This window comes from Lissotriton helveticus, chromosome 5_1 (assembly GCF_964261635.1).
Source record: "Lissotriton helveticus chromosome 5_1, aLisHel1.1, whole genome shotgun sequence".
Lineage (NCBI taxonomy): Eukaryota > Metazoa > Chordata > Amphibia > Caudata > Salamandridae > Lissotriton > Lissotriton helveticus.
The window spans coordinates 1298706347-1298732648 of NC_136065.1; the positions used below are offsets into that span (position 1 = coordinate 1298706347).

The 26302-nt window shown below is 43.7% G+C and overlaps 1 protein-coding gene across 3 annotated transcripts in view; it reads right to left on the reverse strand.

The window, feature by feature from the left end:
• Positions 1-10754: 10754 nt before the first annotated feature.
• Positions 10755-26302, reverse strand: part of LOC144755332 (uncharacterized) — a 37067-nt gene continuing 21519 nt past the window's right edge. For all 3 annotated transcript variants that reach the window (XM_078644137.1, XM_078644138.1, XM_078644136.1), the window contains 2 exons: positions 21667-22245; positions 10755-16675 (listed from right to left, as the gene is read on the reverse strand). In XM_078644137.1, the coding sequence (XP_078500263.1) occupies positions 16620-16675; positions 21667-22245 (635 nt within the window). In that variant the 3' untranslated portion in view covers positions 10755-16619. The remainder of the gene's footprint in view (positions 16676-21666; positions 22246-26302) is intronic.

A 26302-nucleotide genomic window follows, 5' to 3' on the forward strand; every position in this document is an offset into this window, starting at 1 on the left:
CAGTATAAAGAGAGAGAGCAGATAAATAAATCACTGTTGGGGAAAGACCAATATGGATGTGGTGCCATCTGCATAAATGCTATCTATTTACATATGCATATGGATTATTGGGCTAATAGTAAATGTGTTTTTTTACTGTTGATATGTTTGCAAATGGAATGTGGCAATACTATTGAGTGATGGGGTAAGTATGGGTGTGTACTGAAGATAAATAAGGGATGGTGAAAATCTCAGCATATGGTGCAAATCTGAACATGCAGTAGGGTTAATGAGTGATGGTGCAAATGTACTCACGCAGCCGAGTCTTTTAAGTAATGTTGCAAATCTGGCCAGATACTTGAGATTTGTAAATATGAACCTGAACAAGCATTAAAGATGAATTAGTGGTTGTGCAGATCTGAATATTATGGATTTATGGGTCAAATGTTAGCTTTGACATATGAGTACTAAGTAGTAAAGTAAATCTAAACATGCCTTGACTAATGCAACAACCTGCACATCAGTCTCCCCAACATATCTCTTGCCAAACTCCAAAGACTCAAAACCATTCAGCCCACCTCCTTTTTGGCCTGAAACACATTGACCATTTTGCATCCACCGTAAAAAAAAACATCCACTGTCCAAGTCTATTTATCTGTACAACCCCTCCAGAGTTTTAAGATTCATGAAGCAAATTCTGCTATTGATCCGCCTACTGAGCCTCAAGAAGTCTGGGGGCAGTCCCCCTCATTCCTTTAGATCTTTCCTCTGAAATTCCCTCCTTTTGAATTTAAGACTTTCTTAAAATTAGGAAACTTTTGAAAACCCATCATTTTTTGCAAGCCTTATAACTATCCTCCAGCCTGCCACCATCACTTGGCATTGCTGGCTTGTGTCATTTAGACTGGCAGACACTCTTGTCCTTGAGCATCTTCATCCCAGAGAATTTGGTAAATTTTATCTGCTTATCAATATTAACATCCTATTTATTCCTTATCACAGTACTGTACTGCATGGCACTCTGAGGATACTTCCAGTGACCTGTAGCGCAATACAAACACCCCTAAATAAATCAGTACATTTCTGAGTAATGTTTCCTTTTGAATTGCGCTGGCACAAATGTGAATTTGTACACGCGCAATTAAAAGAAAGTCTGTTTGTGAATGGGGTTCAGATTTCAATTGCACTATTATTATTTTCTTTTTTTTTATGGAAAACAAGGCGGACAAATGCGTACCTGATGTGTACCCTAATACTTACCCAGCTTTTCTATGATCTTGCAGTAACTCGATGCTAAGAGTACCAAATACCTGGTTTAGTAAAATGTTTCCATGTTCATTAAGCTTCTCATCAAACAAACATCCCAACATTCTAAGAATTGAGAAAGGTACAAAGATTGTTCTCTCATTCCTTGAGTGTGACGAACAAGCACACATAAGCCGCAGGCAAAAACATGAACAGTTTAGAAAACAATCCATACAGCTCAAAGGAAATGAAAGAGAAGGCTGTAAAAGATGGGCAGCCAGCCAACGAAGGTTGAACAGGGTGAATTCTGAGCAGCTTCTAATCACCTTTGCTATTTGTTTAGTCTCTTTATGTGGACGAGGTGTGTCCAAAGGCAGGTACCTTGCTCGCTGTGCCTACCGGCCCTTTCTGTCCCTCGCTGTTGTCCTCTACAGAGATTAAAAAAAACACACACCTGGGATTGCTTTTGAACTGTACAGGGGGGTTGAGGCCTAGCAGTTTGGCCAGGTGGATCCCTTCGGAGTAGGAGTCACCCGATTTTCATCTAATTGCAATGGAGTGGCAGAGAGAAGCTGGAATGATGAGTCTAGGCTGAGATTGGGTCCAATGGCGCCTGGGCCCCCGTTTTAGCAGCTGAAGTCGAGGACGGGGTTGCCCTGGGCACTACGGGCTGGTAAACTGAGTTTCGAAAATGCTAACTAGTAATGGATGCGCCTCTTCTGCCTGCAGATCATCAAATAAAAGCTGATAAATAACATTGTAAGTGAGAATCGTGACAGAGATGGGGTAGGGAGGGCATAGCGAAGGAGACTGGGAAGAAGGGCTTATAAAAATGCGAAAAAGAGAGACAGCTTCAGAAAAAAGAAATGGAAAATAGAACAAGTTGGAGAGGGAAAAATGGGTTCGTGGGGAAAGGAGAGAAGCAAGGTAGTAAGGAACGGTGAATGGAAGAAACTAAAAAGGAAGAATAAAGGAATGAAAGAAAGGTTAAAATGAAGGAAACATCAATGAAAAGAAAAAAGGGTAAAAAGAAGGAAGGGGGGGGAAAGAAGGAAGGACAAAATGATGGTTGGATGGAAGGGAGAAAGGATCATGTTAAGGGTGTCAGGATCGATGGTTGTATGGACGGGTGAACCAATGGAATGATAGAATAGTGAAATGTTGGATGTATGCATGAAATAATAGTTGGATGGAAGGGCGAGACGATCTAAGAGTGAACAGATGGATAGAACTGGAATACAAGCATCCCAAGACCGGTTTTGCCCTAGTTGGGGACTCATCTGTTAGGTGCACCTTGGTTCCAGTGGCACAGTGAGCCCGGGACCCAATCTGGGCATACCCGTCGCACTAAGGGTGTCACACTGAAGTAAAACAAAACAGCGATGCATGGAATGCTTGAATTAATGACAGCCACTGGTAATTACTTGGGGCCGCATCCTAGTTCATCTGTTTTTTTCCCCACCTTGCCACCTCAGATTAGATCCCGCCATATGCAGATTAAACCCAGCCTTGATCTTGCTTCCATAGGAACAGTCCAGTCCAAACTGCCATGCCAGGCTTTAATTAATGGCAGGTCTGCAACTTGGAGGTCCATCAATAGGGGAGCGGCTGGGGCGGTCGACCTAGAATCTGGAGAACTGGGTTCAAGTCTCGGCAATGATGCTGAACATCCTGTGATTCTGGGCAAATCACTTAATCTCCCCATGCCGAACAAAAATGAATGTGTCCTCATGTAATGCAACTGGTGCTATATAAAGCGCTCTGATACCCGATTCGGGTCAAGTTCGCGCTATATAAAACTCTGTAAAATAAAATAAAAATAGATGAAAGAAAGGATGGATAGATGGGTAAAAGGAAGGATGAATGGTGTGATGGTTATATGGATGCATAGATGGATGTGTGACTGGGGGCAAGCATGGATGATTGGAAGGGTAGAAGGGTGGATGAAGGTTGAAAGAAGGATGGATAAATGAAAGGATAAATAGAATAGTTAAAGAATAGATTTGTGAACGAAAGAAAGGATGGTTGATGATGGGTGGCTAAATGTAATGGATGGGTGAAATGGTTGATGGATCGAATAGCAAAAGAGATCCATGGAATTTGAAATTATGGGTGGATGGAAGGGTAAAAGCCAGCCATGGACCATGCAGGTAAGAGCGGTGGAGCCAGGTAGGGAGGGAGATGTCAACAGCCGACGACGAGGCAATATTAAGTATTTATTTAATTTTCCCTTGTGGTCATCTGTCGAATCCCCACCAACCCAGCCCCACCGCTCTGGCCTGCATGGGCCGCGGCTGCTAAAAGCATGGATGACAAGATGGATGGAAAGAAGGCTGGACGGGTGCTAATAACTCTTCTGTGGTGGGTCAGGCTTGCTCACAGGTCAGGCCTGCTCAATTGCATTAAAGGCATGGATCCAAGTGGATGCCAAGAATAGGAACAGGAAACATTGAGACAGAAGGTTCAACGCAGGCAGGTGAGAGGGACTGGGGCCCTCTTTGGGGGCGTGGGGGGTATTTTTAGGGGTGGGGTCGTTTTTAGGGTTCAGGGGGTTGGAATGTCTATAGTGCAGGGGTGCGGGTTTTAGGACTCATGGCAGGGGTGGTCGGGGTAGTTTTAAGTTTTTGTGATGGGGTCGTTTTAAGAGCTCAGGGGGGTTGCGTTGTTTATAGGCTCAGGGGGGTGTTGGGGTACTTTTATATTTATGGGGAGGGGTCGTTTTTAGGGCTCAGGGGGTTGGGTTGTTTATAGGGCAGGGTCCAGGGTTTTAGGGCTTAGGGAGGAGAGGAGGGGCTAGGGTGTGATCTTTACCATACATCCTTTACCTCTACGACAAAATTGGTTGGAAAAGGCATGCATGGTAAAGGCATGCATGGTAAAGGAATGCACTGTTCAGATGCATTTTTTGTTTGTGATGCGTTGTAGAGGCATGTGTGGTTCAGCCATACGTGTCTCTGTCATACAACCGTTTCCAGAGCAGCTGAATTAAACCTGCCTGACAGTAGTCTTTCACTGGATGGCCATACATCAATTTTGTTTTTGGCAATGTTTCTCCATAAACCTGGCAGAGTTTCTGGCCAGAAAATGCCCCCACTCTAGGCCCTCAGGGAGGCATAGTCAAGAACTTAGGGGTCAAATGTGATGATTGCCTTTCTTTCAGGCCACAAATTAAGTCTGTGGTGGGCACTTGCTTTGGTGTACTGAGGTCTGTTAATAAGTTCCTTCACTATTTGTCCCTCAATGCAAAAAATACTGTATCCAAGTCTTGATTCCCTCAAGGTTGCACTATGGCAATGTCCCCTTCTTTGGTCTGCTGGAGTATCTGCTGGAGAAGCTTCAGGTGGTGCAAAATGCGGCTTTCTTTCGAATTTGCCAGTTAGAACGCACATGTCCACTCATCTATGTGATCTTCACTGGCTTCCTATCAGGAAAATAATCCTGTTTAAGGCTCTGGTGCTAGGTCCTAGAGCCCTGTATCAGACAGGTATAGTCTACCTCAGAACTAGGTTTAGTTTCTATGTTCCATCAAGAAACCTGAAGTTAGCTTATAAACCTTTAGCAGAGACACCCAGAATTCAGTGTGCTAGTGGTAGGTCTCTCGTCCATCTTGGATCAACAACTTGGAATAAGCTCCCTTTTGAGCTCCGCGCCGTATGCAATATGACAATGTTTAAAAAAAGGCTGAAAACCTGTCTTTATGTACAGGATTAAAATAACCATATTTGCTTTCACCTTTGATCTGTGCTTGGTGCTTGGACATTCCTCGGAGTAGCTGTGTGCATTACAAGTCACTTCATCATCATATACTTTTCAAAAAATAATAGGCTATGGGGAATTGTATAAACAGCACTTTCTTGCTTTGTGGCTAGGTGTGTACTTTATACATCTAAAGAAATGCATTCGTAACTGTAATACATGTAGCACTTCAGCTGATTTTAGAGATTATGGTAACATTCCACCGCTTTGAACCATTTTTGAAGTTTTTTTGAGAAGGGTAACCCAGAGTAGGAAGGGCTTTCTGGTACACTATAAAAAAAAGTACTGCAATATTTAATCTCTGGTCTGTTAGAACGTCTGCATGTTTAGCTAGTTTATTTGAAACTTGTACTGTAAAATTAAACATTTGGCCTAGATTTTAAAAAGGTATACTTCCGTACTCGCCCCAATTCCAGGTAGGTACTTATGTTAAAAAGCTTTGCTACCTCAACCCAATGTAAGGCAGGTACTTATGCCCCGCCACTTCCAAAGTTCACCAGAAGCCACTGCACAAAATTTGGGGGTGTAGACATAGCCGTCAGTGCTTGTCCAGCACTTCTGTGTTTTAGCAGAACAAGCCTGACATTATGAAATTAAATGAAATGAGGGGTGAATGGAACTCTCAGAGTTTTACTTTGCAGAATTCCGCAGAGTTACAGAAAAATTTGTGAAATTCCACCAGCAGGAGGAAAATATGCAGTTCGCGCTCCTCATGCTGCAATTTGGTGCTGGTAGCGTGAGCAATACTGAAAATCAGGGCAAAGGCCACCATGCATTGTGCAAGGGCACACAGCTATAAAGTTGATTTTGCTGCCGCTTGAGTAGAAATCTACTCAAGCTGCAGCAAAGCTACTCGAATGGTGGTCCCCTGACCGCTCATGAATGTCAGCAACCGCCCGTGTTAGAAAATCATGCTAGGGGATGACAAAATCTAGCTCACGCCTACCAGCTCGCAAATTCTGGAACCTTGCGGGACAAAAATTCTGCCATGCGGCGACTGGCAGAATTTTTGCCAGAACTCCACATGAAAGAATAATGAGGAGCAGCCAATATTCCAACCAATTCGACAGGCGGAATGGAACATTCCTCCCACCCCTACCTGACACAGATTTACAGAAAACAACTGAAAATGACTACCTCTTTCTGTTTTGCTTCACAATCAGGATCTTGACAAATGTTGTTGGCAATCCAATTTGAAATTGCTAAGTGTCATGGAGAGTACAGTACACTGGCAGAGACGCCTCATGTTATCAAAGTCTTCAAACAGCAGAAGAAGGTAGAGGTTGCCTCATCCTCAGGCACTTTGCTTGCCAAGTCAATAATACTAGATGCCTCACGCTCGTGTCATGTGCCTGAGAACGTTGCAACCTCTGGTCATTCCTTAGGCATGCAGCACACCATGCCAGCTCATGTACTGCAGATTATTTGTTCCATGTTTTACCCCTCTGTCATATAGTTACTGTGCAATTCGTTTAATTTTTCCCAGTGCCACACATCATGTTTGTTTTCTGAGGCTTACATAAATGTAACTTACAATTTTCTGCTATTTGTCCAACATGAAGGCACCTTTGCAGACATTCTTTGCTTCCCCCAAAACGCACCCATGCCTTTGAACTAACAGGCAGTGCCGGGGTGCATTGGCCATGGCCAGAAAGGACTTGAAGGTCACACGCTAGTCACCTGTCTGTACTGAGTAAGGAGTTGTAGCGTGACAAGGGTTTAACCCCTTCACTGCGGCGGCTATTCTGCCGCAGTGCTAAGGGGGCGGGGCGGAAGAGCGTCGGGCGCATGCTGGTGACGGAACCGCTCCGTCACCAGCGTCGGTTGCGCTGTGCTTATGACGGAGCGGTTCCGTCATGGCCCACCCCGCTCAATAGAACGCTCAGCGCAGGCGCGGAATCCGCGCCGCGCAGGCATGCTGAGCGGGCCATGATGGAACCGCTCCGTCATCAGCACAGCGCGACCGCGGCTGATGACGGAGCGGTTCCGTCATCAGCAGGGAAAGGGTTAAACAGGCAGGCTGCCCGGCAATGCATGCAGGCATGGGAGAAACTCCACTGGATCCATGTTTTCAGCACCCTCGTGTATCTCTTACAGTTGCCACCGGTGGCAGCGCTTAATGTGCTTGGCCTCTCTCTGCGCTCTACGCATCTACCACATACCTATGGGCCCAAACACAAAGCTTTGAAGTGGATGCAGAAGTCCAGGCAGCCGGCATCCTTGGCTTATTGGGAAAAGTTTCACAAATAAAAATTATGCACCTGAAATATGAAATGTCTCATGCTTTAAGGGAAGCAAGTTTGAATGTAGACATGGTAGGGCTAGTAACTTTATTAGGTTATTAGTCGACCTGTTTGTTTAGTGCCAATTTGTTGATTTATTCAGGCGCTGTCATTGAGCAGTCTAGAACAAGGAGTGCATGTCTGTGCCAACAAATTATTTCAAGAATGCTTGCAGATTTAGCGCAGCTATTCTGCACTAGAATCTAGGGGGCATATTCACAAGAAAATGTCAGAGCTCGAAGCTGCGTCAAATTTAGCATTGCCATGCCCGACATCTTCAAAACACAGAGATGTGTCGCATTTGCAAGAATACGGCGCACCTCTGTCTTTCCGCTGGCACAAAAAAAAGACGCCTAGCGCCAGTGAAGGCATCCTGCCGCCATGTTGCACGGGTGCCTTTGTTTATGTGCAGTAAGGGACACCTTCCTGCACATAAACAATCAATAATGGCGATTTGCACCATCTATGTGTGCTGCAGAATGCAGCGTACAGAGAAAGAGCAAAAAACGAGGAGAAATTGATAATTTCTCCTCGTTGAGCCATTCTAACGCCTGGTATTCCATGGCGTTAGTTTTTGGTGCTGCCTCAGGCTTTTAAATCTGGGGCAGTGTCATGGTTGTTGCAGTGGAACGTCCACAGCAACACCCATTTCATGCCCCTTTGCCGCAGAGGACTGGATATTTACAAGGTGGTGTTAAGCCACGCAAAGTGGCTTAGAACCTCCTTGTAAATATGGAAAATGGCGCTGCGCCACTGGAGCAGCAAAAAAAGTGATGCTTCGGTGGCTCTGAGGGCTTGTAAACGTGCCCCTAGGTATTCATGGGCATTCAAGGGTCAGGGAGCGAAGAGGAGGTGTTCTGCCGGTCCCACGGTGCATGCCCTCAAAGCACACTCAAGCATGCACCCATTCTTGGTCACTCGGTTTACTGCAGCGGACTGAATTCCTCTTTTGTGTTTCCTCTCGATATACTTAAGTGTTTTCCGTATTCTCTGAACCAACTGTAAGAAAACTTATTAGAACAATACTAAAAGATTATCACAGTGAAAATGAATGCCATGCATAATCTCAAGATCCTATGGTTGGCAAATAAGGAGTGATCCACCGCATGAATCCACGGTGGTGATTTGCTGCAGAGGACTAAAGCTGCTTGTTATTTATTTAAAATAAAGAAAAAAAATCTACTGGCCACATTTTTCAAAAATTGCTTGTGGGAGGGACTCCTCTGCCAACCACCAAACCGCTCCAAAACACAATGTATTTTGTGTTTGTTCGATGTAATGCGGAACGGGTATCATGCCGTGGCGTGCCAAACGTTCCTTGTTAGCTCCTAGTTCAGCTCTTGATGCATGCAGTAAAAGAAGTAAATTATTACATACAAACCATCTAATTTCCTTTCAGCAAACTCATCTAACAAAACTACAAACACATTGTTTACATTAGTGCAGAGTAAGGGGTACAGACAAATTAAATCAACGCTAGTAAGTGGAATATGCTACCGAACCTGATGTGGGGGAGGTATTACTTTTTAGAGGAACTATGTAAAAAGAACACAAATGTATTTCACTCCATCAATGATGTGCATAGTACAAACCTCCCGAACATCGTACAAACATAGTACAAACCTCCCGAACATCAACAGGCATCCAGCGGGTTCTGGATGGGTTTTCAACTTTCTGTGCCTCGAGGGGATTGGAGGTTAACCTGGATAAAACCAAGTTTATGATTTTCAATCCCCCGAGGCACACCCGCCCGAGCCCTCTCTTGAACGGCACCCCACTTGAGCGGGTGAAAACCTTTGTTTACCTGGGTGTCACTCTAACTGAAGACTTTGACTGGGGCCAACAGGTGTCTAGATCTGCCCTGAGACTTTCACAGATTATAGGGGGGATTGGGAAATTTCATAAAACTTCACAATTTAAACCAGTCGCCCCGCTCTTGAAACTTATAGAGCCCAGACCAGGTCAGCAGCTACGTATGGGGCAGAACTATGGGGGCACAAGAACGCACTGAGTCTACTAAAGGTGGAACAAGCTTTCATGAGAAATTTGGTAGGCTTACCCCAAAGCACCCATCTCATACCATTGCGGTTAGATATGGGCCTTGAGTCCATAAAAGATCTGATAGCCGCACGACCCTTGCTCTACTGGAGAAGGCTCTGGACTGTACCGGAACTTGTTGATTACAGAGCGGAATTTTCTGCTGTCTGGGGGCAGCTCAAGAACAAAAATATACCCTGGCTATCCCACATCAAGTTCCTGCTTTACCAAATTGGCTTGCCTCAATTGTGGGAGTCCCCGGAGGAGAGCTGTCCTAGGCTCCAGAGGTCAGAACTTTTGGCTATTCTGAGAAACAACAGCCTCAACACACTACACAGCTCGCCATCTCTGGGCAGGTTAACAACTGAATTCCTGCAGGTGAAAACTGCGCCCAAGAAGGAGGATTTCTTAGATCTAGTGCAGCCTCCTCTTGCGAGAAAACTATATATTCAACTGAGGCATGGCTGCTTGCCCATTAGGGGGCTGATCTCTAAATGGACTATCTCAAATGAGGGAAGTTGTCCAGCATGTAATAACAGCACAGAAGATATCGTCCATGTCCTGTTCTTTTGCCCGGCGTATAGCAAAATACGGAAATGCTGGTTGGCCCCTCTGTGTAGAAACTTGGGACTTAGACAATGTGCTCAGGCTTGCAGAATTTTAACATATGATACCTCCCCCCCATTGTGTTTGCTGTTTCCCGCTTCTTACACGGTATGTGGCGCAGAAGGACCACCTTTTTGACAAGGACCTAATTGGAGCAACCCCCTCTATTATTCCTTTTTCCTTTTACTCCCCCTTTGATAACTTTTGATAAACTTGTTGTTTAATAATTTTTCAATTGCTTGTATTTATGGATTTTATCAACGTGTTTGTATGTATTTTATTTTCACTTTTATGGTCAACGACCGAAATAAAGTTATCCAAAAAAAAATGCATAGTACAAACAAAAAAAAGGAAACAGAAGATTGTGTAGTATGCAATGTGAGCAGTTATGGGAACATGAGTCCTGCCCATATGTAGCGGTATACTTTTTGGAGAAGCAAAGCTTTAGAGATTTCTTAAATGCGTATAATGCAAAGGACAATAAAAAATTGTGGATGGAACATCGGATTAGTAATTCAAAAGAAAGGAATTGCATAGCTGCTTGAAAGAATATATTGTCAATTCTATGCTCTAAATGAAAGCCTACATAATCTGAATTGTGAATTCTAAAATGTATATAATGTGATACGCTGTATTTTAGATATGACTATGAGATTATTGTGAATCAGATGAAAAATTATTCTTTATATTTACACAATTAAAAGTGAGTTACATTGCATATAAGTAACAAAATCACACAGAATGAAAACAAGCCATGCCTAAGACCTTTCGTTCAAGAGGACCTTTCACGCAAGAGTTAAGAACCACACTCACATCATATTAGGAAGAAAAGCAGACCATATGAAAAAAGAAGTTTTCAAAATCTTTTTATTTTGTTATTGTTCATAACTTTCATAAATAGAGCAGCTATAATGTGAGTCACAGGAATCTTTTAGACAATACACTTTGAAAACGTTCCTGTATAAAAATAATGTTACTTAGTGCTAAGAGTAGCAATTCCATGTTCTCATCAGAAAGTGCAATTTCTGCAGGGTTAGCAGAAGGCTCGTTTCCATCTGCAGCATTTTTACATCAAACCACAATTTGTACCAGCAGCGCTCCACCCGCTCTACATTTATATTGGCACGTCTGCCTAAAAATGGTATGGAACATATGTTTTCCATTACCTATTTTATACATTTATGAACTTCTGCACTCAATAAAACTTTGGGATGACGCTGAGTGCAACCTGAACTTGATCTTCAATTAAAGGAACATACAAACAGTAGCCATGTATTTGCAGCCCATTCGACTCTGCCCCACACAAAAGTGCTTTTAAAAAAATGATTTCTGTAATAGCAGGAGCAAATTCAGAGTGTAAAAATTAAAATGTAAAACAAAATGTAAACATATTCGCCAACAGTGGCCTATATGAAAAGCCACTATTCTATTGACACAGCAGTTTGTCTGGTCTAAGGAGGGATGGCCAGCCCTGACTCTGCCTGAGAACTGCTAGTGCTGTCTCACACTGCCCCAGTGAGGACAAAGAAATGTGCCTGGTGAGCAACAAAATCAAATAAGAAGGTTACAATATGAGTGCGGGGGGAGGGGTTGAGTGATCTGGGAAGACTAGCGGTCTCAGGTGTATATAAAGGGTTTACAGGGCGCATGCGAACATTTACCAGAATCAACGTGTAAATGTTAAATCACTATGGACTTCCCCAACGCGCCACAGAAGCTAACCTGAACTTTATCCTCAACTACTATCCGGGATTATCATTCACCATGTTCATGGTTTGGAGTATTGTGAAGGAATATTGAGCCTGAAAACTCTTAGTGACACAAAGAACCAAGAGCAAGTACTGCATCTGGTGCAAGAAGCATCCTGCAGACCAATGCATCAATGGACTCAATATCCCTGGAACATAAAAGTGTACCTTCTGGATATAGAAATGCTAGCTGAGGGGATCATGAGGAGAAAGAGTACGTGCCATGACCTCATGAACCAGCTTGCTGTTAGACTCTTCCTCCCAGCCTCCCTTACTGTGCTTTCTATTTCTCACTCCCTTAACTCATTCACTGATGCATTTGGCAATTTGAGAAGATCTGGACAACTACATTATTGTGTAAATGGATTATCTATCTTTTTCACTACTGGATTTGTCCGCTATTGACATATCTCGCCTACTGCTAAGTATTAATCACAACTGTAAACAACTATGTGCATTTTCTATTCCCGGACCTCAGATCTACTTATGCTACATCTATTAAATATTAGAGTTCATTTACTTTTACAGTTACGCAAATATGTCTGCAATTTATGAAAAAAACGACATGGAAAGAGGCCTGCTCTGTCTATTTACATGATATAAATTAGTATTGTCTACTTGCACAAATCAGTGCTTGAAATTGACTTTTAAGATTAAGACTTACACTCTTGCCACTCCTCTGTGACTGACCCGTGCTGGTAATTTCTTTGTGAATGTAATCAAGCATGCCCTTTTCTATGCTTGATCCCAGCGCTCTCTATGTGAGGGTGAGCAGCACCTGAGATCTAAAACAAATTCTGAACTTGGGGGTTTTTTACCCAAAGAAAAAGATGTTCTTTTTACCATTTGTAATAACAACTACTGTAGTCTGTGGAAACTCATGGCCCAAAACGAAGAGGTACTTGCAGAAACATAGTTAATATCGGGCCGACTATCTACCGCCTTGATTATAGTTTTCCAGTGGAGTTTGGGAAAAGTCTTTTTAGAAACTGCGTTCAATCGAAGGCCATTTAAATCCAATGTATTAATATTTATGTCAGTGGCTATAGTTAAAACCTAGGGTGGATCTGGCACTCCGAGGCCCACGTTGGACACCCAAAGATATCATTAAAGGAACCTGATATCACCCTAGAAATACCAGGCATCTGTTGAGCTTGCATCTGCGAAAAATATTAAAGGTTTTAAGGCATCCCCAAATTGTGTGCTCTATATAAATTAAAACAAAAAACAACAATTCAATTCAGTAAAGAGAAAGTAATGGTACATATTAAATTATATTAGGGAAAATCAGCCCTTTAAGTTAAATATACCCGTACAGTTACAACAAATATTAAAATGCTTAAGAAAAAAAAATAAAGAAGTGCAATGTATGCAGGAATGCCTGCCCAAGTCTCAGTGCTTGCCTTGTCTGAAAACCAGTTTGCCAATGAAAACTAGCTGTCATGACAGAGGTGAATATATACCAGACGAAGGCGCTTTCTGTGAATTTGGGCAGACATAATCATTTAACATAAATATATGTATATGTTGTATATATTCGGGACTAGGCTATATACAAATAATCAAATGCAAATTAAAATTATTTAAGACTGCACATTAAAAAACGAAACAATAGTAACACAGTAATAGTTAAATAGTAACACATTTTCATAAAATCTGTATGGATAGTAGATCCCTCCAAAAACAGATAGAACCAACGAGACTTAGATACAATAACAAAAACTAGGTATCATACAAAGTTGTACTGCAGATCACACAAAGGAAAACATACAAACATATGTGCACCCATCCCCAAATAAGAAACATGCCAGCCGGCAAGTTTAGAGGTTCGAGCATGGGGTTTAACTAAGGAACAGGTAAGTGCTTGACATAAAAGCTCTCATTGTGAGACACCTGTTTTCTCTGATGGCTGCGTAAACACCTGTTTCTGCAAGAATGTTTGCACAGGTATCGTATTCACGAGTTTCATGGTAATTACCACAACCCCCACAATTTTACCCATGCAAATTATGACAGGCCACCCTGATGAAATTTACTAGGGGAAAATTAACTGTAAATATTGGTGTATCTGAATTTTAAGGCACAAAGTACCACATGCCACATATAATTTCCTATTTGAAATGGGGGCAATTCGTAATAAGTGCAATTTATCACAAGCATTCATTTCTGAACCCATTACATTAGATTTTGCTGGAAGTAATAAACATCGACCCCCAATCCTAGGGCATTCATGATTTGTGCCAAAAATAGGTTCCTCAATGTATTTGAGATGGTGAAATCATGATGCCCAACTTTCCTGCAGTAAAAATGGATGAACAGATGAAGGAGGATACCACACAGCTGTCGACTTGTCCCGTGTCACTAATGTGGCTTTTAGCCAGCGCTATTTTTACAGTCAAAAGCACTATATACGCTTGGACTAGTAGTTGCAGGTTTCCAATTATAATCATGGCTCTTTGTGTCCCTGCGTGCTTAGATGTGTTGGATGAATAACCAGGACTGGCAGAGAGTAGGCCTCCTGCCACAGGCCAACTCATAGCGATGTGCTATCTAGAGCTGCTCCGTTGTTTAGAGGTACCTGTCGAACATCTATTGTATGACTTGTAAAGTTTCAAATTCAGAAACTTCTATTTTACAGCAGCACATGAAGGTGATATCTGTGGGGCGTCACGAGAGGAAGGCCTACAGGGAAAACAGAATACATTTTTGGAAGCCATCAGGGCAGAGGCAGAGCATGACTTGAGTTTGTCTCTGCAAATATCCCATCTAAACATGCAACTGCCCATCTCCCAGCTCTGTAAACCTTGCATGAGAGCCAGGCTGCCAAGAAAGCACTCAATTTCCCTCTAGTTCGCCCTGGTCGCGATGTCACATAGTTTTGCCTTATTCTTCTCACCCAGTGCTACGTGGACTTCCCTTCTGGCAGCTTACTTAGCAACACTCAGTGTACAGTATTCTTGGAGACCATCAGGCACTGCAATCCGATTTTCACTTAATATGTGCTGAGTGTGGCAAGAATTACCCAGGAGTTTCGCCCTAATGGGCCAGTAAACGCCCAACCTGTACCAGGTATAGGGAGTAGTCCAGCCTGGGGAGTAAGGCAAGGAAAGGCTACATACTTTCACGTGGCTTGGCCAGGCTACATCATATCACAAAGAGAATATTTGTACATATTAGTATTCGCACATTCCACAAACACATAAGGAGTGTAACAAAAAAATCCAGGAATAAGCTTTTTTCTTGAAAATGCTTTTGCAGAAAACAAATATGAAAGGCCTCCATGGGCAGTTGCTCATCACATAGCCCTCCCTGAAAACCTCTTCAGTGTGCTGCTGAGCTCCGCCATGTCATTTCAACATTAGACATCCCTCGCAATGTCTGTTAATCATTTGGCACACTGGCTCATAGCTGTATCACCACAGTGCTAAATCTTCTATGTCAGTGGAACCAATCAAAGAGTAACACTGCCCATTCACTTCTTAGGCCTGGTTTTTAACTGCGCAGCCGTCCAACAGACCTACTGCTACAATGTACATAGCGTGAGGTTTGGGTCCACCCCTTTGAAATATTTGCTTTCTTTGACCACACTCTTTCAATAGATTTCTGACTTTCTCAATTATGTTTTAGCTAAGCCCAGTGGTGTGTTCCTCTCTCATCTAATGCTATTGGCTGTTTGAGTGTATCCTTCAGCCGCCGCTGGAGTGTTTGCATTGAACTATACTAGGAACTATTTTACCACAATAGCCTCCTCTGTAGCTTCATTGTATGCGTCATGCTTTAATTTGCTATTGCTGCCTGCATTTGCATATTATACCCAGACGATTTGGCTTTGCTGTAACTTCTTAAAATAATTATGCAGCAACAAGCTTCCGAGTTAAAGCCTGCATTTCAGTTCCTGCCTCTGGACAGCCCCTAACATTAACCTAGTATCACATGAGCCAGTCTGACACACCATCTCAGCATAAGACCTGCATGCCTACATCTGAGAACAGAGCTTTTCAACTGATGTATTTCAGCACATCTGAGCAGAAGAGAAAAAGAGAAGTAGATCAAGGTATCTTGGGAATTTAAAAAGACAGCCCCCTTTGCTATGATGCCAATTATCAGAAACGTTACTCCAATGACAACGTCTTTTATAAATACAAATACGGATTGTAGTTTTGTACATGGCTTACGTCACGTACTAGTGTGGGCATCCCGCATTTCATACATACGTTATTACCCACGATCCAGCAGATTTATATTGAGTTAAATGGGACCACATTTTTTGGGTTCAATATTTGGAGTTTGTTTACGTTTTCAGGTCCTGGCAAAAGAATAGAATAGTTCTTATGTGGGTGTGCTTAGTCTGAGTGTGCGCCTGTGCGCGAGATAGCGAATGTGGTTTTATAAAAGGGGCATAGACCGTGCGGGTAGTGTTGTTATTGTGCAGACATGCCCATGCACAGTAGAAAAGTGAGGCCTATTAGCAAACACAGCTGCAGATAAGAAGGTTAAGGGAAGCCACTCAAGCCAAAGGCATGGCTTGAGCAGGGGGTCGGTGAACGTCTGTCCCTCGATGACGAATCTCAAGGGTTCTGCACCAGGACTTTCACTTTCGACCTCCATCCCAGGGCAGAAGGTGCTTTTGCTGTTACAAACCAATCACTCCTGGTGTAGAGAATTTCAAGTCACCAAACTGGCAGCAATCATGCAAGGCCTGAAACAGCGAGGGACATGATGTTTCTACATTTTGTTAGTGGGAAAGGGGTCTTCGGCAGGGCATGGGGTGGATGGTGGGTTTCCAACAGGCAATGCTCTGCCACTCCTCTCCTGTGCAGGCAGATGAGCTCATGTCTACCCAGGCAGAGTCTCGAGCTCTCCTTGAAAATATCCACAGATATGTGACGAACGGTTTGTATTGTTGGAAGGAAGTCTTTGAGCAGTGCATTATCGTACTTCTGAAGGGAAGTTTTTTCCTATGCACTTATGGACTCTGCTTGCTGGACGACTGGCTACTTCTGCGCTTTGCTTGGTAAAAATCTGTAGGAAAAACAAAAAGTGGTTTATTATCACTCAGGGGCACACATGGTCATATTATCATGATCTGATAACGTCATTTATTTGTTTGTTTGTAATCCCAATACAATAGTGTTGCAATCCATGTTTAAAATGTTTGGCTTCTTTTATTGAACTGACTCAGTGCACCTTCTGTGCGATGAAGCAAACATTAATCTATTTCAAGCAGTGCTGAGGAGAAAGTGTGATTAAACTATCATTTTAAAGTGTAACTTTGAGTATGCACGTGCAAGTGTTTATCCACCTATGTATGTCTGTGTTTTAGTTTGTCTGTGCATGCTCCTTCGTGTGTTGCTAGTGTGTCTCTGTATGAGTCTGTGTTTATGCGTGCACACATGCATGTCTGTTTGTCATTGTATGTGCCTGTGCACATCACCATGCCTGTCTTGAATATGTGCATGAGGGTCTGTGTTACACATGCCTGTTTGAGGGTGTTAGGTCTGTGCAGTGGTCGAAGTGCATTAAAAAGTGAAGGAAAGTGTCATGCTAAGTAGTGTAGGAGGGGTCAGTGGGTGTTGGGGTGGGTGAGATGTAGTTAAAAATAACAAAACACTCAGTAACTACTTTGTTGGCCTCTCACCTACAGGCGTCTGCATATCATGCGCACACCTCAAATGAAACATAAAGCTAAACTAGTCTGTGAAATGCATTTTTCAGGTATGAAAGCTCAGCTGGTGTATGCGATCACTTCTGATATCTTTGTGTGTAATTGAAAGGCCACCGTTTTGAATCTTGGTTGGTGCACTGGGGAATAGTGTTGTGTATTTAGAGTGCTGTGGGGACAGGCCTGTTACAGAAAACACTGTGAATATGTAAGTCATTCGCTTAAACATGTATTAAACTTATTACAATCTGCCACAGAACAAAATAGGGTGCTGCAAAATGTACCAAAAGCTTCAGTGTTGAATTGATTACAGTCATTTCCGATGCTATATTTTTATTAATACACACTCAGGCTGGACCTAGTGCAAACTCCTTTTCTTGGTACATTTTAAAGGGCGCATTCTAGGCTTGGTAACACCCTAACACTCCCTCTCAAAGAGGATCATTCTTTGTGCAGTGAGGCTTCAAGTGAGTGTCCACATAATGCCTGTCCTGGCACCCACAGAGCCTTTAGGCCTGTTCAAAACCATGTTTTGGTAAAATTAAGAAAGCTGGGGGAAGTTATTCTCAATCATCCCGTCCACTGCGACTTCTGAGCCTCTGTGTCTGTGTACCTACGTAAGTGTGTATCTGTGTGCCCTGGAAAACTGTATCTGTGTCCATGTCTGCGCGTTTGTGCTTGCATAGTGTGTGCAGGGGTGGGTTCGTGTGTCCGCAGTATGTGCATGACACCGCATGTGTGTGCTTGTATGCCTCGTAGCTGCGTGAGTGTGTCTACGTGCAAATGCACGGTTTTGCATGCTAGTGTCGTCGGTTGGTATGTCCACGTATGCATATCTGTGAGGATGTGCGCGCGGGCACATCATTTCACAGTGCCAACAAAACAAACTGAATGTTTGCTTTAGAGAAGCTGCTGGAAGGGGTGATTTCAGTTGATAGGTAAACTTCAGATTCAAAAATTCAAAAATGTTTTCATTGCCTAGAGACAGCTCAGCTCCGTTAGGTACGCTCAGGCATTCACAAAAGTAATGACCGGCGCATCCGTGACTCATTCACTAAAACACTCCTACTTTGCATAGGAATTATTCACATCCAGAGAGCGCCTTGCATTCATTATGCCACGTGTAAGCCCACAAACGTTCGCTTTCTTATACTAATTGTATGCACTGGCCGAAATACTGTCAGCAATTCGGTTTTATTGCTAAGTGAATCCTGGGAGTTTGCGTTTCATATCTGTAAGGTTGGAGCAACCCTACAAATTCCAAGATCATGCTTCACTATAGTAACAATGTGATGCAGAAAACGCATGTGAATGAAGAACATGTATGAGGGACTGAGTACTCCTTACAAGGACATATGTAGTGGGAATCACTTCTTAGTTTGTCTCTGCCCATATCAGTTGTTGTAACAATTTTACAGTGAATCGCACCAAGAGCCCTGCTGTCCATTATTATCATGTATTATAATACGTTTATAAAATTCAAGAACCATGTGATCTTACAATACAAGGGGGTGATAAAAAGGAGAAAATCTGTGTGATTCCCGAGAGACCACAAAGATTTTCATGACGAGTTACAATGCAAATGACATTCCGCTCTCTTAAACAGATTACTCTGTTGGGTACTTGTTGTGCATAGTTCTTAACTGAGTATGGCAGAGAGGACAGTCAGTGTTGGACTGACCTTGAGGGGACAAAAAGACAGCCCTCACTCGGCCCCTTCAAAGCTAGCCCATCGGGCAGTGTCAGGCTGCCCAAAAGACTAGTCCAACTCTGAGGACACCCCAGGCTTTACCGTTCGGAGAAGTAGCGGCTCCTGGCCATTGTTGGGAGAAGATGCAGAGAGATCACTGTGCTCTTTTGACAAAAGGAGTAGGTGGAATGTGTGGGTAGTTCATCTACCAAGAAAAAGCATCAGCCAGTCAACAAGCATGAGTGGGATGGGCAGAACCTGTTCTGAGGAATCAATAGCAGCTCTCTCTTTCGATTGTGTTCAGTCTAAGTGTTTGAATTAAAAAAATATTAACTGTGCGGCAACCATCATACACTGGCAGTTGAGCCCCAAAATACTGAAATAAATTAGCACTGGCCAGCCAATATATCTTGCTTGTTAACGCTTGCAAAGAGCATTTAATTATGTCTGTGTTTGCATGCGTAATCATATTAAAAGCTGACCAACCGGCTTTTCCAAAGCTTGTTTTCAACTTGGCATGGGTGTGGTTGCTTCAGAAGCAAGTGCACGCCACATTGACCAACAGCCCCTTCCCCCCACCGTCCTTGCTATAACGGTAGCCAATGATAAGCACAAAGATGACATCACATGACAGCCCATTAAATGCTTCGGGGTTTGGATCCCAGAAAAGGACAATGTGGCTTTGGGTACAAGTGACACCGTTAGAAATAAATGCCACAACATCAGTGAGTATCCTGCGCGCACTGCGCCCATTTTTAATCTCTCTAGCTCACCTGTGCATCTGCATGCCTCAGAGGTGTGCAGTGCCAGCTACTCCAACAGCAGCTGCGAGTCATCTGTTTCAGACTCCGAGGGATTTTAGGGGGCTGATGTCACAAAATAGTTTGAACAGTAGGGGTACAAGCATGCATCCCTACATCAGTGCAGAGTGACAGTTCTAAAGAGAATATGTCTTTAGAATTACTACACACAGACACAAGCATACTTGGGAATACAAAGCTGACTCGTATTCACGCCTAGCGCCTATTTGACTGAATTTACAATAGAAGGAGCATCCATGTTCTGATGATGGACAGAAGATGTAGCCACAGTTCTGCCAAAGCAACTGCGGCATTTGTTTCTTGGTGACTTGATGCTGACACTACACATTGTGTCTAACAAATTTGCTGTTTGTTGTTGTGATGTTCAAGTATCCACATCTTCATACAGCCATGATTCATAACTCTCAAGTGACCCCCATTTGGACTGTCCAACCCTCATAGTGCCGTAATTATTAGCATTTTAAAAAGGTGGGCCTGATAAATTCTGTATGTTTACCGAATTTGATTAGAAAATTAGGGGTAAGCATTTCAATCTTAGTGACTCATTAGGGTTGATGATGAATTTTGCCATTCTAAAATGGCCATGAGCCATGTCAGAATGTTAAACTTTAAAAAAAAAAGCCAAAATGGTTGCTGGCCCATCAAGATGCATGTGTTTTGTGCATGGATAGCAACATGTGTGCATGCATGTGCACACATACAACACATGGTGGTCATTATGAAATCAAACCATTCTAAAACTGCTGCTGAGAGCTTGCATACGTGCACACATTGTCATGCCATGTGCGTCTGTCATGATACAATGTAATCAGTTTTGCATTTATACACTTTACAGTTACAGCATGGCCGATGGTCATGTTAGAACGGCAAAGCCAATACATCAGCACTCGCCTGTTAAAAGTGACCCCTACAAACTTTGCCAATACCTGTTTTTTGTGAGTACATGCTCTCTGCCAGACAAAGAAAGCTAGATCTAGGCAGCACTAAAAATACATCCCACCCCCATTACATGAACATTATTCACAGTTAAGAAGATCTAAGCCTCAAGGTCTGCACTATGGTACAGCCCTTTAGGGAGTTTGCAAGAGAGTGCTTCCTAAATATTTTTCACCGTTGCAATAAATTAAATCATTTCCATTTGGCCCACTCTGAGGTATGTATGTGAAATAATAGTGGGGGAATGCAGTCTGGTCTGAAATAAACTAAAGGTCTTCCTGCACATTTAAACATGGATGCTCCCCTTGCATGTGTGGGACTCTCTCCCAGTCCCATTGGACCTTCCAGATCCAGCTCTCTGCAAGGAGTCTGGTTCCCCAGGCTGGTGGCCAGTCCCGGTCAAATTCCAGACCAGACAATGTGTCTCTGCTGAGTGGGCCCAGCACCAAAGGCGTGGCGCCTGCTACAGATCTCAGCACTGTTACAGTCTGTCCAGGCCTTCTCCATTACAATGGAAACCCAGAGTACATCAACTTTCGTTTCTAAAACCCCTGGAACTGTGAACACCCGCACAGGGATTGTTTGTACACTAAACATTATTCAATAAAGTGCGGTTCTCAAAGTTATGGACATGGCCATATTAAAAAAGAGTGAGCTGATAAAAGAAACGTGGATACGGCTGATGTAATGAGGTGGGTAAAGGTAGTCTACCACATCCTGATACAGTGGGGCTCTCTAAAATTTGTGAGTTCAGGAAAACCAGATTCATGTTTTCAAAAGTGTTCTCTTATGGCACCTCTTGTCGTAGGAGGGGGGTTAGAAATAGTATTTCTGAACTTCTTATGTAACTGCATGCGTATGAAAATTAAAAATTCAAGACATTAGCCACTGCAAAGAGGCTTACCTTTCAGGGTTGTTTGTTTTCGCTTGAGGCATGGCTTGGAGGCTGCTGCATGTTCTGCTGATTCCAGAGTCTGGCCTGGCTCACTAGCTTCCTCTGGAACAGGTAAGGTGCAAGACTGTGTGTGCGAAGAACAGCTCATTGTCTGAGCGCCATCGCTACCGACTTGAGCTGGTGTCTGTGCTACATTGACGCTGTCTTCACTCGGTGCCACAGCTGCACCATTGCCTTCTTCCCCTTGGTCAAGGTGAGGTGTAGAAGAATGCGTAGCTTGGCCACTAACTGGCTGTGGCTCATGGCATGATGGTTCACCCATCTTCTGTCCCTTGAGGTCTCCTGTCAGAGGAAGCTGATGGGGCCCTGTGGCATCCACCACCTTCCACTTGAAGTCCCCTTCCAAGGGGATTCCATTTTTGAAATCAAAGTTCCACTTCTGCTTCGCCTCCTCCAAGCAGGAAGACATAATTTCCTCAGCATCAATTTTTAACTGCTCGTGGTCGACTTCTCCAAAGAGTTTTCGGCACACCTTCCTGCTGCAGGCACGCTCCAGGGATTTGCCGCCAGAGGAACACATGTTTACCACTGGAAAGAAAGAGACATAGGTTTATCAAAGGCAGTGTGTTCGCATTTGTTCACACGATAGAAAACAACAGGTACAACTCAAGTGGTTTTGAGAGCCCGGCCCAGCGGTTAGGACAATGATGATGGAAGGGGGCTTCTTGAGGCACTGTCAAATATCTAGCAGATCACACAAGATAGAGAAGGCCCAAGGTACTATCCACCCAATTTCTTTCACTTCCAAACCAAACATCTGTAGGTTCCTGTATCACCACTGCTGGTCCTGAGCCTATATTTTTCCCTGCAGTGTATACGTTAAGGATAGTTGTAGCTTTTTACCCGGTAGGCAATTTGCCAGGCCATAGTTCTTTACCGATGAGGCAGTCAGCATCATTCGATACTAGCTGGCTAATATGACAATCAATTGGTTATGGGTGGGCTGTTACTGGCAACCAACCATCAAATACTCAGTTTTTAGAAAATGCATTTGATCCCGATTTAAAAAATCAATGTCAGTTTTTGAAATAGTAATATTAAACATAGAGAGACGCAGTACTTTAATGAAGACCTGGACAATGTGTGGAAATGATTCAGTCTGGAACATAACATTTAATAAGCACTGGAAAAGGTGTCACCATGAAATCATTTTTTTTTATCTTGGATAGGTACATGAATGTGTGCACATCTGCAGCAACTGTCTTGTAATTGAGATTTCTTTTTAGATATTAAATAAGGCATTAAATGGTCACCGCATATGCATCCATTGCAGCCATCTTTGAATACAGTTTGTTATGTTTTACCGAATCCAGTTCAAGGATGGCCACCCTGGATGCGGCTATCTTTGAATGGGATTTCCTAAAATAAAAGTAAAACATTTGAAGCAGCCCACGTCACATGCACGCAGAAATCTTGGAGTGGTCAAAAAACAATTTTAAAATGGCTGCCTGTCAGTAACGGAGAGGATGGCAAAAACAAGCAAAGGGATTTGGGGTGCAAGACTTTTAAAATTGGGTCTGGTGGATTAGTAGACTAATGCGTCCACTGTGGGGGCCTGTGTTTGACCTCGTGGTCACAAGTTCAAGTCCTGGCAGTTCCACTCAGCCTTTCATCCATCTGAGGTCGATAAAATGTGTACTATTGAGTTGGGTCACAATAAACACCTGTTATTCAGCGTCAAGCTACCCCCCTGGATGAACGTGCTCTTTAAAAATACACGTTAAGACTTTGCTGGTTGAGGACAAGAATGGGGTCGCGGGATGGTGGAGAGAAGGGGGGCAGTGGGAGAGAGAGAAAATTGCACTCCAAGGCAAGGCATTATGCCAACAGATTCACACATACATCATCCAGTAAGAATACTGTGAGACCGATATGCACCTTGGTGGGATGCGTACAGAAACATTGAAAGGAAAGCAATCAAATCGGGAGCAGGGAAGTGGGAGCAGTGCTTAATTTGTAACATAATAACTGCTGGGCCTACATTTTGTCTCAGATGCTGTTGTTTGCACTGCAGTACGTCTTGACTCCACCTCTTGCATCTTTAATATATCACCAAACACACTCTACCCCTGTGCCTCGCTCCAGCTTATTCTATGTCAACCCTGCTTTCTCCCTTTGTCACTGTTTTACCGCATTATTTCTCCTCCTCCTTTCCTCTTTTTATATTTTTCTTTCTCTTGTTCTGGGCCGATGTCTGATGTGTACAAAATAGAAGTGCCAATGAGCCCCCACACCCCCTGCAACCACCGGCTAAAATTAAGCAGTGAGTGGTAGAGACATGAAAGCCATCCTTTCATGAGCAATGGGTTGACCCAAAGCCCCCTCTAAGTAAATGGAATAGATTGGAAGGAACAGTTCTCCAGCAGAAATCGGTCTGGTAGGCGAGATCTAAAAATACAGTTTTAAGAAACATTGCGTTAACACCACATTGACGTCATATTTTCAAGAATGAACCAACTCCATGCGTTTAATGTCATGCAAGAACAGGATGGAAAGTGCCATTCTGTAGCCTGAAAGTTTGTGGGATGAACAGTGCGCTCTTCACATAGAAATAAAACTGGGGACCCGCCCTGACCTTGGGTTCAAGGCTGGTACGTGGCAGGCACAGCAGCCTTCAGTTGGGCATATATTTATTTCTTTAAGATTACCGGCGCCAGAATCGAAGCGTAAATGACTCAAAGTGCGACAAGGAAGCGCGTCCCTGACCTTTGGTAAGCTCAATAACCATATATTGTTTTAATAGGAGCAGTGAAGTCACTCAAGGAGACACTACCTGGTCAGAGGGCAAACAGAATTAAGACGAGAAAAAACTAGATATGGTTAGGTATGGGCCAAAGACTGAGTAGGTGTATTTATAAAGCGCATGACTCATTCAGTCCATCGTCCCTACTGCCTAAGAAACATTACCGAGGGTGTTTTTATAATCTCTGGGCCAGGCTGAGGCAGTTAAATTGTCCTTCTGACAGGTGCTAATTTAATGATGTAATGTGTCATCGCCTTGCTGGCGGCCTGGGCAGCCTTCCTGCTACATAGCGCCACACCAATCGCAGACGAGCGCTAAGCACATAAAAAGAACACAGCAATCTGTGACAGGCACTCTGGAGATTCCCCATGCAGGCTCTAACGGCTTATGCACGTAAACTGTGTTAGCACTGCAGCCTGAAGAATGCACTGAACAGGGGCGGCGCAGGCTGTAGTTCTGTTGGCAATTAACTTACATTGAAGGAGTAGAGGCTGTTTTAAGTGGGACATCATTTTTATCTTAATAAATCAGATGTCTACGGAGGGAGTGTTTACATGTGTATAGTGAGTAATTCCTAGGCCACCAGGTTATATAGTTTTGTGGGTTTTTTGTCAAATGGAATGGCTTACATGAAAACTAAAAAAAAAGGCTACTCGAGGGAAGGCTGGATTGGCATCGCGTTTGCCAGGTCGGTGCATGGCCTTGGGTTGTTGCCAATGCTCAGTCATCCCGTGGCCTCTCCCAGCGGCTGGCACTGGCCCCGCTCCCCACGCACTGTGAGATACAGCTGGGTCATCCAAAGGGGAGCGAGCACTCCGAATCCGAATCCAATTACAAATAAAGCAGTGAGCCCGGGGGAGCGCTGTCTTCATTGTAAGCTTAAGAGGAAGCCAAAAAGCTGCCCGAGGTTCAAAGCTTGGAATCACTTTTCAAGAAGTCACTGGAAGAAGGCAGGGCCTGGTGGGGGGAATGCTTAATTTGGAAAAATATAAGTGCCAGGTCCCAAGGTGTTGGTTAGGAGCCCCTGCGGCTTGCACCGCCCACTGCCCCAAACAAATGCTGCCAAATGCCAGTTCCAATGGCCTGGGCGCTCTGTTGTTACTATTATTTGTTCTATATTAAATAATAAAAGTAATGTGTTCTGCTGTACATAGGGAGACAAATGCTAAAAGAACAGATGATTGACAGAATGCTGAACAAGAGTTAAAGTCAAGTCCACACACAGGACATGGGCTTGAGTGAGCATGGTAAAAGCCAGGATGAAAAGCAGGAGTCAGGACCAGCGGTGAAGGTCAGGGTCAGGAGTGGGAACGAAGAGTAGGAGTCTTGGAGAGATGTTCGTGCTCAGAAGTGGGCACCTGGGCCTCTAGCAAAGAGCAGTACTAGTGGAAAGGGTCAGCTTCAGGGAAAGAGTTCTGACCCAGAAGTAGGTGGAAAAGTTTAGAGGGCAAAAGCCTGTCTGACTGCTGTGTACAGAGTAATCGAACCGCTGCAGGACATGCTTCTTGGATGCGACCCTCCCAGAGGTGGGCAGTCGTGCGTCCAGAGCACTGGAGTAGTCCAGACTAGAGTTGTGGAGAAGTGTGGCTCAGTGGTTAGAAGCGGCAGACCCTGAAGCAGAGGTCGGCCCTGGACCAGGGTTTAATTCCCGACGCGGCAGGGTCTTGGGTCAATGTCCGCAGACTTGATAATTCTCGCTTAGGTGCCTACGCTAACCATGGGTCCCACTCTGCAACTCTGGGCAATAGCTTGCTTAATCTCCACCACGGCCCCAACAACGCCGAGGATGCCTGGCTTCACCTTGGGGTGCCCTCTCACAGAGAAAGCCAGAACGGGTTACCC